At 42.3% G+C, this 16,870-nt stretch overlaps 1 protein-coding gene across 2 annotated transcripts in view; it reads right to left on the bottom strand.

Moving 5' to 3' along the window:
• ARHGAP5 (Rho GTPase activating protein 5) overlaps positions 1–16,870 on the bottom strand; it is a 60,697-nt gene that overhangs the window by 18,582 nt on the left and 25,245 nt on the right. For both annotated transcript variants that reach the window (XM_077323046.1, XM_077323045.1), the window contains 2 exons: positions 12,616–12,763; positions 820–897 (listed from right to left, as the gene is read on the bottom strand). In XM_077323046.1, the coding sequence (XP_077179161.1) occupies positions 820–897; positions 12,616–12,763 (226 nt within the window). The remainder of the gene's footprint in view (positions 1–819; positions 898–12,615; positions 12,764–16,870) is intronic.

The raw sequence follows: 16,870 nt of genomic DNA, 5'->3' as shown, positions 1-16,870 counted from the left end.
ACAGAGAATGAGGTGGATGGATGGAGTCACTGAAGCAGTAGGTGCAAACCTAAATGGACTCCGGGGAATGGTAGAGGACAGGAAGGCCTGGAGGATCATTGTCCATGGGGTCGCGATGGGTCGGACACGACTTCGCACATAACAACATTAATGTAATATATACAGTATATTATTGTGATTTATTGATGTTTTTAATTTTTAATATGTGCATTTTATTGTAATAAATATTTGTATTTAAACATTTCCTTCCAGCTCAGGCTTTAGGTTCCTAACATGGATATGATCCAAATCATATATTTTGATGTCACAGACCAATAAATTCTAAAGGGAGAAAATAGAACATGTTCTGAGGTACTGGATTAAAACTTAATTGATTCTGGTTTTTAAAAATGAATTTGGCTACTATGTTCAGTCTATCAGGCTGTTTTCCGAGTGAGTTTACTGTTTTCTAATTTTCATAGAATCATAGAGTTAGAAGGGGCCATACAGGCCATCTAGTCCAACCCCCTGCTCAACGCAGGATCAGTCCAAAGCATCCCAAAAGCATCCTAAAACGTTCTTTCTGCATATATGATGATTCTGCAAACCCTATATATGAGAAGGAAGTCCTGGTTTGTTATCCTTCTGATACCTGACCATCAAGTTTCTATTACAAATAGCAAATTTAGTTATATGAATGCATGTTAAAAGTCTTCAAATGTCTTCAATTATCTATGTACCAGACTAAGGCTATTTTAGGGTTTTAAATAAAGTACACAATATTTCATACACAGTTTATCACATTCACCTATATTTTACATTAAGCAAGTAATCTATTACCTTGATCAAACTGTTTCTGAATGTTGTCTTGGTCAGTTTTATTTCCACTAACACGATAGAGACCTTCGGTACATAAACCTTGGGGAAAAGAAAGCAGTTTCCACATGATTTTATACAATATCATCAAGGCCCTATATTTGTACAAACATTGTTCCATAAAGCAGTATTCATGCAACACTACTTAGCAATACACTATTGATTATTTTAGTAAGTGTTGTTTTATTACTTCAGGAGAATATAAACACAAGAATTCTTATGAGGAAGCAAATATCAGTTTGATCTCAGTAGAGCTTACTATATAAATGTGACTATAACAATAATAAACCTACCATAATGAATTAATTCTGACCGCTGTTAAAATGAATGTACTAAGCTACTTATGCAATTCAAATATTCTGTTATGACCATACTTAGAATGAACACACACGAATCCATAAGACATTACGGCCCATTATAAATAAATCCAAATGACAATGTGTGTCTAATTCCCATAATTTTCTATTTCCCCACATTCTTGTAAGACTACTGATAGAGGAATGAATTCAGAAAGCTTTACAAATGGCAGAAATTCAGTAAGACACTTTAGCAAAGAAACACAACACATTAAAAAATCCCAAAAGAAAGAGACCAGTATATTGAATTCTCATATTTCGGTGGTCCCCTGACCCCTATGATTCATAACAGTGACTGTGACTGAAAGCTTCCTGGTTGAGAAATCCTGAATCAAGTTCCAAATGCCATGATATCCAAGTATTTCTCCCCACAAACTGGCATCCTAAACCGCTGTTTAATTGCAATTTGGAATCCTGTTTTTGTCGCAAGTAAAAAAAAAAAACCTGTCTATTTGTCCTGTCACCTGTGTACTTGACTGAAGGCTTCCCAAACTAGAAATCATAGTTTACATCCAAGGGAAGAAAGGAGAGTGCACAAAAATGGTGAACAAGCCATATTTCATGCCCATCATATAAATGTACCTAAATCATCATTTATCTAAAAAGAAAATGAGAATGTTCTTTTTAGTGGTGTGATGGATACTGGACCTGTACCAGAACACTAGTTTAAGTCAGTGCTTAAATGTACATTTCTCACTGTTCTCCATGTAGGCCAATGAAGAAAATACTTTAATTTGGTTTGTTTTAAGTTTGGATCCATGGAATTTTCCTGCCTTCCATTTGATCTCCTTAAATACTACCAGGGAGAAGGGAAGTGCATGGAGCTAGAAAGGTAAGATAAGCAGATTTTTTGTTATTATTTGTATTTGAATTTTTATCCCACCATTCCCACACAGTAGCTTGAGACAAGTAACATAGTCCCTAAAATAATAATAAAAGCCTCCCATTGACGGTGAAAATTCCCGCCTCCCCCAATTCACTAAACCTTGTAAATAAAAACAGTGACTCAGGGGGGAAACCCTGGGGTAGCCCAATGGACTGGCAAGATCTTACCAGCACTGACTTCAACCAAAGACCTGGTGGAAGAGCTCCGTGGAAAAGCTCCATCAGGGCACTCAGCTCTCCCAGGAACTCATTCCACCAGGTTGGGGCCAGAACAAAAAAGGCCCTGGCCCTGGTCGAGGCCAGGCAAATCCCCTCAGGCCAAGAACTTCCAACAGATTCATTCTTGTAGAGTGCAAAGCCATGCCGGGGGGGGGGGGGCATGTGCACCTGCAGGTACAAGGGGCCCAGACCGTGGATGGCCTTGAAGGGTTAACATCAGAACCTCAAACCTGATCTGGGCAACAACTGGGAACCAATGCAGCTGCCCCAGCACAGGCTGGATGTGGATCCTCCAAGATGTTTCAATGGGGACCCGAGCAGCTGCATTTTGCACCAGTTGCAAATTCCAGGTCAGGGACAAGGGTAGGCCTACGTAGACCAAGTTATAAAAATCCAATCTGGAGGTGACTGTTGCACGGATGACTGTGGCCTACCAGTCCAAAGACAGATAGGGTGCTAGTAGCTTTGTTTGGCGCAGATGGAAGAACACTATGCATGCTATTTCTGTGACCTGGACCTCCATCAAAAGGGAGGCATCCAGAATCACCCCCCGATTCCTGGCAGAAGGTGATTCCTGGCAGATGGCAGGAGATGTTAGGCTGCATGCTGGCCAAGATGAACAGGCATGCTTCCTGATCTTCTGCCTTCCTGCCCTGCCACAGGACCTCCGGCTTGTAGGGGCTGTGTTTCAGGCAACTCTCCTCTAACCATCCAGCTACGGCTTCCAAATATCTGGCAAAGGAAGGGGGGATCAGGGTGGCCACCCATCAGGATATAGAGCTGAGTGTCATCTGCATATTAATGACATTCCAGCCCATAACTCTGGATCAGCTGAGCCAGAGGGCACTTGAAGATGTTAAACAGTGTGGGGTAGAGAACTACTCCCTGAAGTACTCCACAAGGGAATTAAGCTTAGTATGGTGTGAGACAAAGGGCAACAGCAAAAGAACTTATAGCCTAAGGTTCTATGTTAGACCAAAGAAACATAGTGTTGGAATTGTGCTGTTGTTGTTTTTTTCTGTTTTGTTTAAATTAAACTTGTATTTATTTGTAAGTCATTCTCAGTGAGTTCCCAATAAGAAAATCAGAATGCAAATATCAACATTTAAAAAATTAAAAATTATCTTGCTCTTTTAAAAATTCTAATATTGGATTTTGGCCACCTCATGAGAAGGAAGGACTCCCTGGAGAAGAGTCTAATGCTGGGAGCGATCGAGGGCAAAAGAAGAAGGGGACGACAGAGAATGAGGTGGCTGGTTGGAGTCACTGAAGCAGTAGGTGCAAACTTAAATGGACTCCGGGGAATGGTGGAGGACAGGAAGGCCTGGAGGATCATTGTCCATGGGGTCGCGATGGGTCGGACACGACTTCGCACATAACAACAACAACAATATTGGATTTGCCTGTTGTTGGGAATGATGCAGCTGCAAGATGTGAAAGCTAAGGGAAAAAAATTTCCTCCAAGACTCTTATTTCCAATTTTGGGGAGTGCTGGATAAAATATCCTATGAAATATTTTCTTTTTCAAATGAGCAAAATTATTTATAAAACAACATGGGCATGCTGTAGACATACAACTCTTAAATCCAGAATGCATTTCTACAGCTAGGATACTAAATCTATGAGGAAGCAAGGTGATTTTTCGTTGCTTCTCAAGTTGTATGCCTTCTGCTGTCCTTTTGTCCTGATGTGGTTGACCTTTTCATTTCTCTCTCAAAGCATTGCAACATATTTACCCACAGAGGGAGGAAAAAGTAAGCTTATTACCCTTATTTGCAAGGGGGGGGGGGAGAATGAGAAAGAGGTAGGGTAGAAGCTGCACCAAAGCATCAGGGGAAAAAATTGAAAGTTCGTCTGAGAACTTAGCTCTCTAACCAGGTAAGTTAAGGTATATGAGCTAAAAGAGGATAAGGTGCATCTGCCTGCAGTTTTCTCTCTGGCATTTATAACTGTTAAATTCCACAAATGTGTCATATATTATCGTTAACCACTCCGCGGGTGCAGTATAAATAAAAGACTAAGAATAAATAAAAGACTAAGATTTAAACCCTTAGGGTGGGCCCTGTCCCGGATGAAGAAGGGTGCCCATTTGCCCCTTCCCCCCGACTGACAATCAGAGGACCCAATCGGCAGGCGCAAAGCGATTGTCAGTCCAGTGCCAAGGACCCAATCAGACCCCGGTCTAATGAATCAGGAGGCGCAAAGCGCCTCCTGACCCGCCCACCCCCCAACGTCGACCGCCATTACCCACCTGCCCGCCGACACACCAGGTAGGTGGAGGGCCTCGGCCGAGAGGCAGCGGCGGGGGGGGGGGAGATGCGCAGGCCCTGCCTCTTTTCCAGCCTTGAAGCCGGCTCCTCTGGTGGGAGGGGGCGCCAAAGAGGCTTCGGGCCCGGGACAGAGGCAGAGCCGGTGCGTCTGTGATGTGCCAGGCCTGCTACTTTCCCACCCCTGAAGGCTTCCCCCCACCCTGCCTCTTTCCTGGCCTCGAAGCTGGCTCCTCGGGTGGGAGGGGGCGCCAAAGAGGCTTTGGGCCCTGCCTCTTTCCTGGCCCCGAAGCCGGGAGGTCTGGGGCGAGCAGGGCGGGGGGAGCCTTCAAGGGCGGGAAACAGGCGGCCAGGGGTGGGAGGGGGCGGTGGGCGAAGCTCCCTGGCCCTGCTTCTTCCCTTGCCTCGAGGCCACAGTCCCACAGATCAGGGGAGGGCGAGGCCGCCTGGGTGGCCTGGGGAACTGCCAGGAGGGTAGCTAGCGCCCGCTGTATTTTGCATACAGCAGCCTTAATTTCAAGTAATTTTATATGCTCAGATAACTTCTAAATGATGGGATTTTTGTGGTAAAAAGCTGTAAACTTAGTTTAAGTTCAATAGGACAGTAAGTAGTTCAATTTTCCCCAAAATTTCCAGTTTTTTTTTCTGGAAAAGGAAACTTCTGGAAATTTTGATCTTTAACTTCAACTAGTCTGAAGAAATCTGCATATTTATTTACTTGGATTTTTATATTGTCCATTCCTTACGGCTCATTACACGTGGTAATGCTCTGCCATAGTAGCATCAGTGGTTCGGCACTCTCATTCTGTAATTAAATACTGGACATGGTCAGTCAAAAAGGCTGCTTACTTACAACTGAGATGAAAATACTCAAAACTGAGCACAAGTCATAACAATCTGTTACACCAACTGAAAATTGCCATACTGCCAGGGCACATTGCAGGGCTGAATCAATCGGGCACCTGATGTAAGTTAGAAACTAAACTAAACCACAATATTTCTAATGTTACACAATTCTGTTTAGAAGTATCCATATACAATCCTAATTCTTCAGAATACAATAATCTCAAAAGCATCAGTTTGAAAAGGTATTCCTCAAACCCTCCAAAGATGAATAAAATTACCATTACTGGTAATACAATTTAAAATTTTAAAAGGATTTTTAGAAGAACTGCATTTTAGATCACTTTAATTGCTCAATGTATTATATAATGTAGCAGCCGTGACAGTCTGGCTCAAGCAAAACTGTCTGCAACTCAACTGTGAAAAGACAGAGGACCCTGTGGTTTGGAAGGACAGTGCCAGATCAGGAACCACATCTCTACTGTCTGGACAGCAACTTGAGACCTAGCACACCACCAGAAACTTGGGCATGATCGTGGATACCTCCTTTTCTATGGAGATCCAGGTCACGAGAATAGTCCAACTAGCGTTTTTCTACCTGTTCCAGGCAAGGCTGCTAGCGCCCTATCTTTTCTAGGAACATCTTGCTACTAGGGTTGGGCGCTTTGCAGCTGCGCCCGTGTGTGTGCGCCAACCGGCGTATTGATGTCCAGGCCTCCCCCCGCCCCAAAACACAGCACTGGCTGCTTTGGGTGCAAGTGGCCGCTTCAGACGCCGAAGTGCCAAACCCTACTCGCCACAATGACTCATGCGACAGTCATCTCCAGGCTGGATTTTTGTAACTCGCTCTACGCTGGCGTTCCCTTGTCCCTGATCTGGAAGTTACATAAAGTGCAGAATGCGGCTGCTAGGGTCCTCATTAGGACACCATGGAGGACCCAGATCCAGCCTGTCCTGAGGCAGTTGCACTGGCTATTAGATGAGTTCCAGATCAGGTTCAATGTTCTGCTTATGACCTTCAAACCATCTGTGTCCTGGGCCTGGCGTATCTTAGGGATCATCTAAGACCCTATGCCCCACTCAGGGACTTGTACTCTATAATAATAAACAGGCTAGAAGTCCCTGGGCCACATAAAGTCCACCCGGCCTTGGCCTTTTCGACATTGACCTGATGGATTGAGCTCCCACGTCTTTGGTTGAGGCCAGATGGGACTGGAACTACTTCTCCTCCTCCAATGTGCCATTAGACCATTGCCAATGCACAGTGAAGTGGGATGGGGGATACTGGAAGGGTTGGGATAGGGGTTGGAAGTTTTGGTTTTATTGTATTAATTTTATTGTTGTGAGTCACCATGAACCAGCTGTGCTGGGAGTGGTAGCATACAAAAATAATAAATAATCTGTAACTGCTCCGCAGGAACAGTATAAATAAAACGCTAAGGGCAAGGAGGGTGGGTCGAGTCTGGGCTGGGGAACAGAGCCCATTGGCCCCTTGACCCCAGACTGATGAGTTGGGAGGCGCAAGGCGCCTCCTGGCCCGCCCATCTCCCAACCTTGCCCACTTTCGTCCCGTTGCCGCCATTACGAGGCTGTTACAGAAAAAAGGGACGATTCCAAATTAGTGACAAGAGAAAAACGGAATCTATCCAGTGGCTTAATAAAGCTTGAAAAGATAAAGAGTCTCTTATGTTATTTATTCAGGCTTCGACTCTGCCAGAACGGTCTCTAGATTTGTTTTCCGTTTTCAATCTTTCGTCAGTGGCAGTGAGTCTGTCCTTGTTAATATTTGAGTATAATTGGGCAAACGCTCCTGTATCATGGAGAGTCAAGGCTGTGAGCCATTACGAGGCTGCCTGCCGACACGCCAGGTAGGTGGCCGGACGGGGCAGATGCGGCGGGAGGGGAAGTTGGCTAGGAGGGGAGCCGAGGGAGAAGGCTTTGGGCCACACAAAGGGGCAGCCATGCTGCACCACAGACATGGCAGGGCTGCTCCTTTGCCCGGCTCGAAGCCCCGGAGTCGGCCTGGATGGGGGGGCCAAGGGAGAAGGGCTTCGGGCCGGCCAAAGGGGCTTCGAGCCGGACAAAGGAGCAGCCCCGCCATGTCTGTGGTGCAGCAGACGCGCCGGGCTGCTCCTTTACCTGGCCCAAAGCACTGGAGTCAGGTGCAAGGGGAGGCTTCAGGCCAGGCAAATCCCCCCCCCCGCTGCATTACAGATGCGCCAGGGCTGCTCTTTTTCCCGAGCAGAAGCCATGGTGTCTGCCGGGAGGGGGGCGGGGGAGCCCTTCTAGCACCCATTGTACCCCTAAATATAATGGGCTTTACATCTTAGTCTAGTAAATTAGTAAAGTCATTCAGAGCTTATTTATTTTATTATTAAATTTATAAAATGCATGAAATTACTTCTAAGTTTTGCAGTGGTGTAGACTACCAGCTTCTACTACTGACTCGCTTGGAAAAATTAACGTAAAAAGAACCCCAATGGACCATGTAGTCCAGCATCCTGTCTCACACAGGCTTCTGTGTATTGAATTTTCTTCCTAGCTCGCATGAAAAAGCCCCATACATTCACACGATCCATGCAAAACAGCTGTACATGAAAAATAAACCAAGGATACATATAAAAAGTAAGACATTAAAAGTATATTTGAAAAATACATTTATTAGCCCTTCTCATAGATCCAACTTCAACCTTTGTTGCAGCATGTCAGCATCACTAAAAATCGCTTGCCCATGTGTTATTACTGCTACCAAAGAACATCAATGCCTTTGATTTATCCCCTCCTTCTCAGTATATTATAATGGCTGGCCAAAACACTAGTACAGAGAATAAGAACAAGGGAAGCTGACAAAAGGAACTATGGAGACCAAAAGAAACAATGTAGCTCTTATGTTTTTTCAAGAAAGGGACAGGGAGAACAATAGTGCATGGTGCCTCCTGAGGCAGGAACAAAAGTATGGGTATAAGGGAAAATGTCATGAGGGTGACAATTGCAACCAGCAGGTTGAAGGGCCACACAGAAAGAACTTGGGAGCCAGATATGGCCTGCAGGGTGGAGGTTAGGGACCCCTGTCTTAAATAATCAGGGTTTCCCTAAACTACAAACAGGCTAGGCACCTTAATGACACCATGAAAGCATCAGGACCTGAAAGTCTTAGTGAAGTCCTTCCCAACTTTTTTTGCCATAGAGAAACCCCAGGAGCATTCTTCAGGATTCAAGAAACCCCAGAAGTGGCCCAATTGTGCAGAATACGGTTGGGAAACATAGCGGCATATGTGCCTACCTGGGATCCCTTCCCTTCTCACCCCTCCCCTTCTCATCACTGTCCATTATGGGGGGGGGGGAGTCTAAATAACTATATATGTTCATATCACCTGATAAATGTTTAACATTTAAAAGAAATATTAAAAAGTAATTAATTTCCACCCGTTCGGGAAACCCTTCCAGGGTCATCGAGAAACGTCAGGGTTTTATGAAACCCTAGTTAAGAAGGTATGTGTCTTAATGCTTAGCACATATGCTAGTAGAAGAAGAAGAGTTGGTTCTTATATGCCGCTTTTCTCAAAGCGGCTTACAGTCGCCTTCCCTATCCTCTCCCCACAACAGACAGGTGAGGCTGAGAGACCCGATATCACAGCTCGGTCAGAGCAGTTTTATCAGTGCCGTGGCGAGCCCAAGGTCACCCAGCTGGCTGCATGTGGGGGAGTGCAGAATCAAACCCGGAATGCCAGATTAGGTCCACACTCTTAACAACTACACCAAACTGGCTCTCTTAACTGCAGTAGAAGCTGCTCCAGTTAAAATGGTCTCGACTAGACCCTTCCAACAGTATCTGAAGTTCTGAGATAGGTTAGAATCTGAGAAAAATGTTAATGAGACACCCTGAATTGAACACCAACTCAGTAACATCGCAAGCCTCATATGAACAATGTGTTCTCTGTGTAATCTGCAAGTAGATCAATGTCCTTAACAACCCCATGGAGTGAGGTCAACCTACTTCCAGCTTGTTTGGCATTCTCTAGGGTCTAGTATATGCCAAGGATATTAAATCCAAGCCCTTTATCAAACTTATGAGAGACTATCCTATGTACCACTCTGGGATAAGCCAGATCTAATAAAAAACAGACCTGGAACACATTGACACAAAATATGATACAGGTACTGAAATAAGAGCCCGCTTGGTGTAGTGGTTAGGATGCGGACTTCTTCTTCTTTTTTTCTTTGATAAGTGATTATTTCATTGTCTATACATCGTCTATACACGTATACCATACTTAGTGTAGTCTAATATTATCTCAAGAAATATATAGTCAGTTCCCAATGCATATTGGTCCTAACCTAACAATTACTGCTGTCTTTCTTAAGAAAGTCCAGATAATCACTCCACTGTTCATCATATTCTTCCGGTGGTTTCTTCTTAACCATGTTAGTGAGTCTTGCCATTTTTGCTAAGTCCGCTAGTTTGTCAAGCAATGTAGAAATAGTTGGAGTCTCAGTCGCCTTCCAGTGCTTCGCCCACACCAACCGTGCCACCGTAGTTGCATGGAAGAGGATGCGGACTTCTAATCTGACAAGCCGGGTTTGATTCTGCACTCGCTCACACAAAACCAGCTGGGTGACCTTGGCCTCGCCACAGCACTGATAAAGCTGTTTGGACCAAGCAGTATTTTTTTAAAAAAATTTTGCATGTAGCCATAGGCCATTACAATACAAAAGGAAAATATAAAAGGATTTAAAACATTTCAAATCAGTAATAAAAAGAATGTGCAATCTCAGACAACAATCACTTAACATCATAAAAACATTTCCAGACTACATATGTCCACCTATCCTAAAGCTCCTCTAGGTACTTGCTCTCTGCAGCACCACTCTGGCCCTTATTTTCTTTGCTGCAAGGGCAAATAATGACATTTTGTTAGAAACAAATGAATTAGTATCTGCTAACAAAAACACAAGTATATCCTGGTCGGATTTATCATTTAGCCCATCTAGTAGGCCAGCTAGAAATTTGGCCCTAGGATCTGTATACAATGGGCAAGTGAGAATGTAATGTGGGAGATCCTCCAGGACTAAAGCTCCACAAATACAGAAGCATTGATCTTTTGGACCAAGCAGTAATATCAGGGCTTTCTAAGCCTCACCTACCTCACGGGGTGTCTGTTGTGGGGAGAGGAAAGGGAATGTGACTGTAAGCCGCTTTGAGAGTCCTTTGGGCTGATCCTGCGTTGAGCAGGGGGTCGGACTAGATGGCCTGTATGGCCCCTTCCAACTCTATGATTCTGTGATCCTTTGGGTAGAGAAAAGCGGCATATAACAACCAACTCTTCTTCATAATTTAAAGACTGTATTATCCATTCCAGTGAACAACAGTAGTAGATTAACCACACTGCTGTAACCATTGTCACGTCTAATGATCCTATATTTCAAATAAGATACACAACCTCTATCTTTCAAAAGTCACTAATAATTGATCCCCATATTCAGTATAGTATGAACCAGGGTTTGTCTATGAAGGCATGGGTAGACACTTTGTAATGAATGAAAGGAAGCTACAGCTACAAAATTAATCCAGGCATATCAGAACACTTGGGGGGAATGTTTACCAAGCAATTTGATAATATTTGACTTTTCTTGGCAATTTCTGTAGAAATGCTGAACATTTTGCACCTTCAATAACTGGATATGCGTGTAAAGTGCCATAAAAATTGTAGCCAACTTGCAGTGCCCCAATAAGATTTTCAAAGCAAGCAACTAAGCAGAGTTGGTATATCATTGCCTTCTTTACAAAGTCTCCCTTGGCAGTCTCCCATCCAAGTACTGGCCCATCCAAGATCTGGCTATACTATTCCACATCTCTGAATGTGATAACTTGGAAAACGGATAACTTGTAAAAATCTATTTTCACATATAAGTTTTGTTCCAAGTATTCTAACAGTTTTTTAATGAAATCTTACTATTCTGATACAGATTTGTATAGAATAACAAAATTACAAGAGCCAAATTTCTTCAATGAATTTGGAGACAGATGTGGTTGTCTTGCAATTAATGTGGCCTTGAGTGAAACAGTACAGCTGGATCAAAGACCAGTCCTGAAGTTGTACCAAATTTTCTTGTTGCTGTTTTGTCTAATTCTGTTTGCGAGGGATTTTTGGTAAGCTACTTTGGGTCATCTGTTAAAAAATTCAAATAAAATAGAGTAACTGTTTAGGATTGCACTGTAAGTGACCCTAGTCTAGGATGTAACACTATCTGGAGTAACACTGCATTAGGATTGCACTGTTAATTAGTTACGTGGCTGAACCTCATTCCGGTATTAGTCCAACACTACAACACATAAGGAAGGCCGAGCGTCAAAGAGCTGAGGCTTTTGAACTCTGGTGCTGGAGAAGACTCTTGCGAGTCCCTTGGACTGCAAGGCGAACAAACCGGTCAGTCCTAGAGGAGATCAGCCCTGACTGCTCCTTAGAAGGCCAGATCCTGAAGATGAAACTCAAATACTTTGGCCACCTCATGAGGAGGAAGGACTCCCTGGAGAAGAGCCTAATGCTGGGAACAATCGAGGGCAAAAGAAGAAGGGGACAACAGAGAATGAGGTGGCTGGATGGAGCCCCTGAAGCAGTAGGTGCAAACTTAAATGGACTCCGGGGAATGGTAGAAGACAGGAAGGCCTGGAGGATCATTGTCCACGGGGTCGCGATGGGTCGGACACGACTTCGCACCTAACAACAACAACAACACACTGGCTGTAACAAAGAACCCGTCACGAGCCAGGTAGTCCAGGAGTGGCAGGCAATAAATCCAATAATAATATTAAAATAAAATATAATAATAAGAATAGCAACAAAATGAGGAAGAGTAAAGACCAGGAAACTGATACAGATATCAATCTGAATAAAACAAATCTGCTTCATATAAATCTCCATATCCCAGTTTTCTGCCAGAATTTACCAAGTGCAAGTAAAGCAGCAAGTGGCTGTTTACATTTAAACAAAGTCAAACATTCCAGCCTTTCCCAAAAATAAGTTAGTTTAAGCTGATTTCTCTCTCTTTTTTGGTAGCTAACTAATTTCAGCAGTCATCTTAACCTAGTAGTTCTGTATTAACATACACTGTAAAGTGATAAATGAAAAATGCAGGAAAACTAATCAAGGAAAAAGTCAAATGTTGTTGAAACTCAACTTGTTTCCTACCTGTATTTTCAATGAACTCCACACACTTCTCAACAAAGAGTGGTATAGGCTTGTCAGGTGTAACCAAATCCTGTAGGGGCATCCCAAAGTAATTACTCTCCCAATTTCTACGAGTTGGTGGATTGAATGTCTTAGTTTTCTTTTTTTGCTACAATGAAACAGCCAAGAATGTCAGTCTGTAATATACAACCGAAAACACCAAAATAAGTTTTTTTATATATCTCTCTCAAATGCAGGGAAGCTTCCTGACTAAGGAAGGTACAGTGGCTTGTAATCAGTATAAACTATTTTTTCATTTTTGTTTTATTTCCAAAATTGTACAGATAAACTGAATCCAATGATCCATCAGGTTTCACAGTTCTATCCCACCCTCATTTCCTGCACTCACTGCAGACCTGGAAAAGTTTATTCCTGGAGTCATATGATCAACTTGGAGTAACTGCCAAATGGTTCAGGAGGCTGCAGTGGATAGGGGGCAAAGTAACTCCCTCCTATCTCTTGCATAAGTAGAATTCTGTTGACAGGATAATTATTTCTCCCTCTTCCATCCCATGTAGCTATTGGTCCACATCAGTCCCACAACACCAATAGCAGACTTTACTGGGCTGTAGAAGGAAGCCCCAATGAATGTCCAAAAATGAAATATAAAATAGCAACCAATCATTTCAGTAGTTACAATTATTTTAAAATATATTTGCTACAGCAATTCCAGGAGTAAACAACTATTGAGCAGTATGAGGCAGAATATGCAAAACCACTTGTGGGAGTGCGCATAGGATCTACCAGCTGGGATTTTGGGAAAGAAGGTAAAAACTGCAGCAGAGTTGTCACCATATTCTCCTCCTGGTTGCTTCTGCCCTCACCACCTCCTCTCCCAGGAGGGGAGCATAAGCGTAGCTTGCAAAAGAAGAAAGGTACTGCAACCTTGTTAACAACCCATCTGGCTTTGTTCCTTTAATTTCCCCCACAGCAGCAATACCAGTATTTACCTACTCCACCAACTACAACCTTCTCTACCTCCTGCCCAGTGCTCTAAACAGAATGTGATCAATTTGGGATATTTATTTGAACTTGGTATTAAAACAATTTTAAAAGGAGCATATGTCAATTTCCATTTTTCAGTAATGTCCTGTACTGAAATAGGCATGTTTGATTAAGAAAATATAAATCAAATGGGATTCAAGTGTTACAATCAAATAATTCAAAGATTTATGTGGTACTTACTTTTATTGAACTAATACTTATAAAAAATTTAAAGCCCATGGATTGGATCCCATTTACTATTTCCATGTGTGCAATAGTCCTTTCACAAGAGAAAGCACTAGAATTATTCCTAACAGCTTGCACAAAGTGAAAGTGACTGCCCCTACTATTTTTTCCAGATGAGCAAAACACAGCATGTTTTTTAAAAACTTTGAAAATTGAAGGAATCGTGTGATTCATCTGTTGTACTTTTTCACTGCATACTATTACTTCATCACCATCATCATGAATCATATTAAAGGGTAGTGAATTGCTGAAGCCATTGCACCAGTATTTTTGCAAGCAGAACTGAGCCCAAGTACATTCTCCTCTCCATTCACACCATTCTGAATACAAGCATATATAGCCTGAGATTCCTTTACATGGTATATATAGAGAAGAAAATCAACAAAAGCCACTGGAAACATTTGACACAATAATTTTAGCCAAAGAATTACTATGGATGATATGATGTGGGCTTTTATACTCATCTATGATATGACCTATAAAGAGAACTAGGTTAATTCAGTTTTGTTTTTTTTTTACTTTTGGTAATTTTAAATATTTGTGGTTATATCCACCCACCCCCGATTTACAAATGGACAAAACATACACGTATTCTTCCTCTGAGGGGAGGGTATCCACGCTGGGTAACGCTTGCCTGTTGCTGGGGAGGGAAGAAACTAATCTTATTTATTCAACTTCCTCCTTCCAGGCGGAATCACCCTGGCTCCAGTTTTCCCACCTGCCTTAGGGAAAGCAGTTGGCTAGAGTGTGCTTCTTTATTCTTTCTTACCTTTTTAAAATCTCTCTTCTAACTACGCTTGACTTTAGTCCTCTCTTTTCTATCATCTTAGGAGCTGATATTTAGTCAGAAGACCGTAGTTTACCGCCATACTTTACAAAGGGTTCCCATTGGTCTATGGCAAAGGGTTCCCCATTGGTCTTTGCCGATTCAACCAGATCTACTTCAGCAGGGTCTGGTTTGGCATCCAGATCGCATCTTCATCAAAAGAGTAGCAGGAATGCTACCAATGCTATATCCAATTACTGATAAGTCTTTGCCAACAATCCCCTGATGTATAGTTTTCTGCAGAGCTGAAATGGCTTTCTGAGGTAAGTAAGGGGCTTGGACAAGCAACCCAAAATCTTAGTAGTTTTTCATCATTTCTGCATATCAAGTTAAAATGGTGATAGAACACTGCCTTGTAAGATACAATACTATGGGGCCATATTATTTCTATCACCATATACTTTTAAAACAGGTTCAGATACTTAGAAGCTTGAAATCAGTTTGGTGACAAAGATTTAGTGACTTAGACACAAGGCCTACATTATGAGAAGCAAAGATTTGGAATGTATTAATGGCAGGACCAAATCAGATCTATATTTGTTGGGCCTCCACTGACCAGACTCCTGGAATGTCTTTCAGTACTTAGCTGAAACAAGTCTGCAAGCAGCTTATAATTGTTGAAAAGGTTAACTGCTTTTCAAAACTAATTTAACTGTTAAGAGATTACATTCTTGTATCTTTCATTCTGCATAGCGTATCAAGAAGCATACTGATTGTGAATTTTACATACTGCAGCAAATCTCCAATTATTTGCCACACCATCAATAGCTGTTATTGGTGCCTAAGGCATATTGGTTGCCCATATGTTTATTAAATTATCTGATATATTATCTTAAATTAACTGATAATATTTTAAATGATATTCTAATGCAGGGGTAGTCAAACTGCAGCCCTCCAGATGTCCATGGACTACAATTCCCAGGAGCCCCCTGCTAGCAAACGCTGGCAGGGGGCTCCTGGGAATTGTAGTCCATGGACATCTGGAGGGCCGCAGTTTGACTACCCCTGTTCTAATGTATGCTGCCTTACGCAGCCTATTTGGATGGAAAAGTGGCATAAAAACGTTTTAAATTTACAGGAACTACTACTATAAAATAAAGCACTAACACAGGGACTCTATGGGGTGTGATCAGAACAGTAAATGCAACTTTTGCCAGTCTGTAAGAAATTGCTTCCTTTTCAAGCCAACTACCAAGGCCCTCACACCAGGAAAATATATGAAACCTGACAATCAATTTGTACTGTGCAAGACTACTTATTAGACATGTACCTTCCACTGTAAAAGTTCTACAATCACTGCTGCTAAAAGCAGTACTGAATAGTAAGAGAGGCAAGCAAGAACTTTCCTCTGTGCAGAAACACCCCTTTACATATATCCATTTGTAAAAATTTGGTTGTTTCCAAATATCCATTGTTTCTGTGAGGATGTACTAGATGAAAATATATATGAATTTTAAGCCATGCTTATGATTGGCTGATGCCAGGATAATAGAGACATAGTGCAGTGATTAAGAAACTAAACTACTAAGCAAGTCCCAGGAACAAATCTCACCTCTATCTCAATTCACAAGGGCTCTACATTTCAACCTACAACACCAACCTGCCTTACAGGGGTTTTGCAATAATTATGCAGCAACCATTTTAATATCAACACAACGGAGTTAGATGACTTCCTATGTGACCTAGCATAGCAGAGAGAATATCTTACTGCAAATTAATTTGTGCTTTAAGTTCTCAGACTCTTCAAAACAGAGACTTGCATGTAATGGCATGCAAATCTTTTCCTCGCCTATAAGCAAAACCTGAAGTTTGTTGTGAGAATTTGGAAGAGACTTACACAAACAGGGTGAATCAGTAAAATTGTCCTGACACATCTGAAAAGGGTAGATGTGTCAACAGAAAACCAGTCACTGCCTATATTAGTAGGAATATAAAACTTTTGAAGAAATCCATCTCTTAATTTCCACAATACAATTGCTTGATGCAAGAAAAAAACCTTAAACCTTATGCCTGAACTACATAGCTATTTATATATTAAATGAAATAAAACACATGCAAACCAAATCAGGTATTAAATCATGTACCTCCCAATGCACTGTTTAAAACTGACCACTATCAGCTATGAAGTCAAACTATCTTTAAACAGCCCCGCGGCGCCAC

This window comes from Paroedura picta, chromosome 2 (genome assembly GCF_049243985.1).
Source record: "Paroedura picta isolate Pp20150507F chromosome 2, Ppicta_v3.0, whole genome shotgun sequence".
In the NCBI taxonomy this organism is placed as follows: domain Eukaryota; kingdom Metazoa; phylum Chordata; class Lepidosauria; order Squamata; family Gekkonidae; genus Paroedura; species Paroedura picta.
This window is presented reverse-complemented; position numbering and strand designations above follow the sequence as displayed.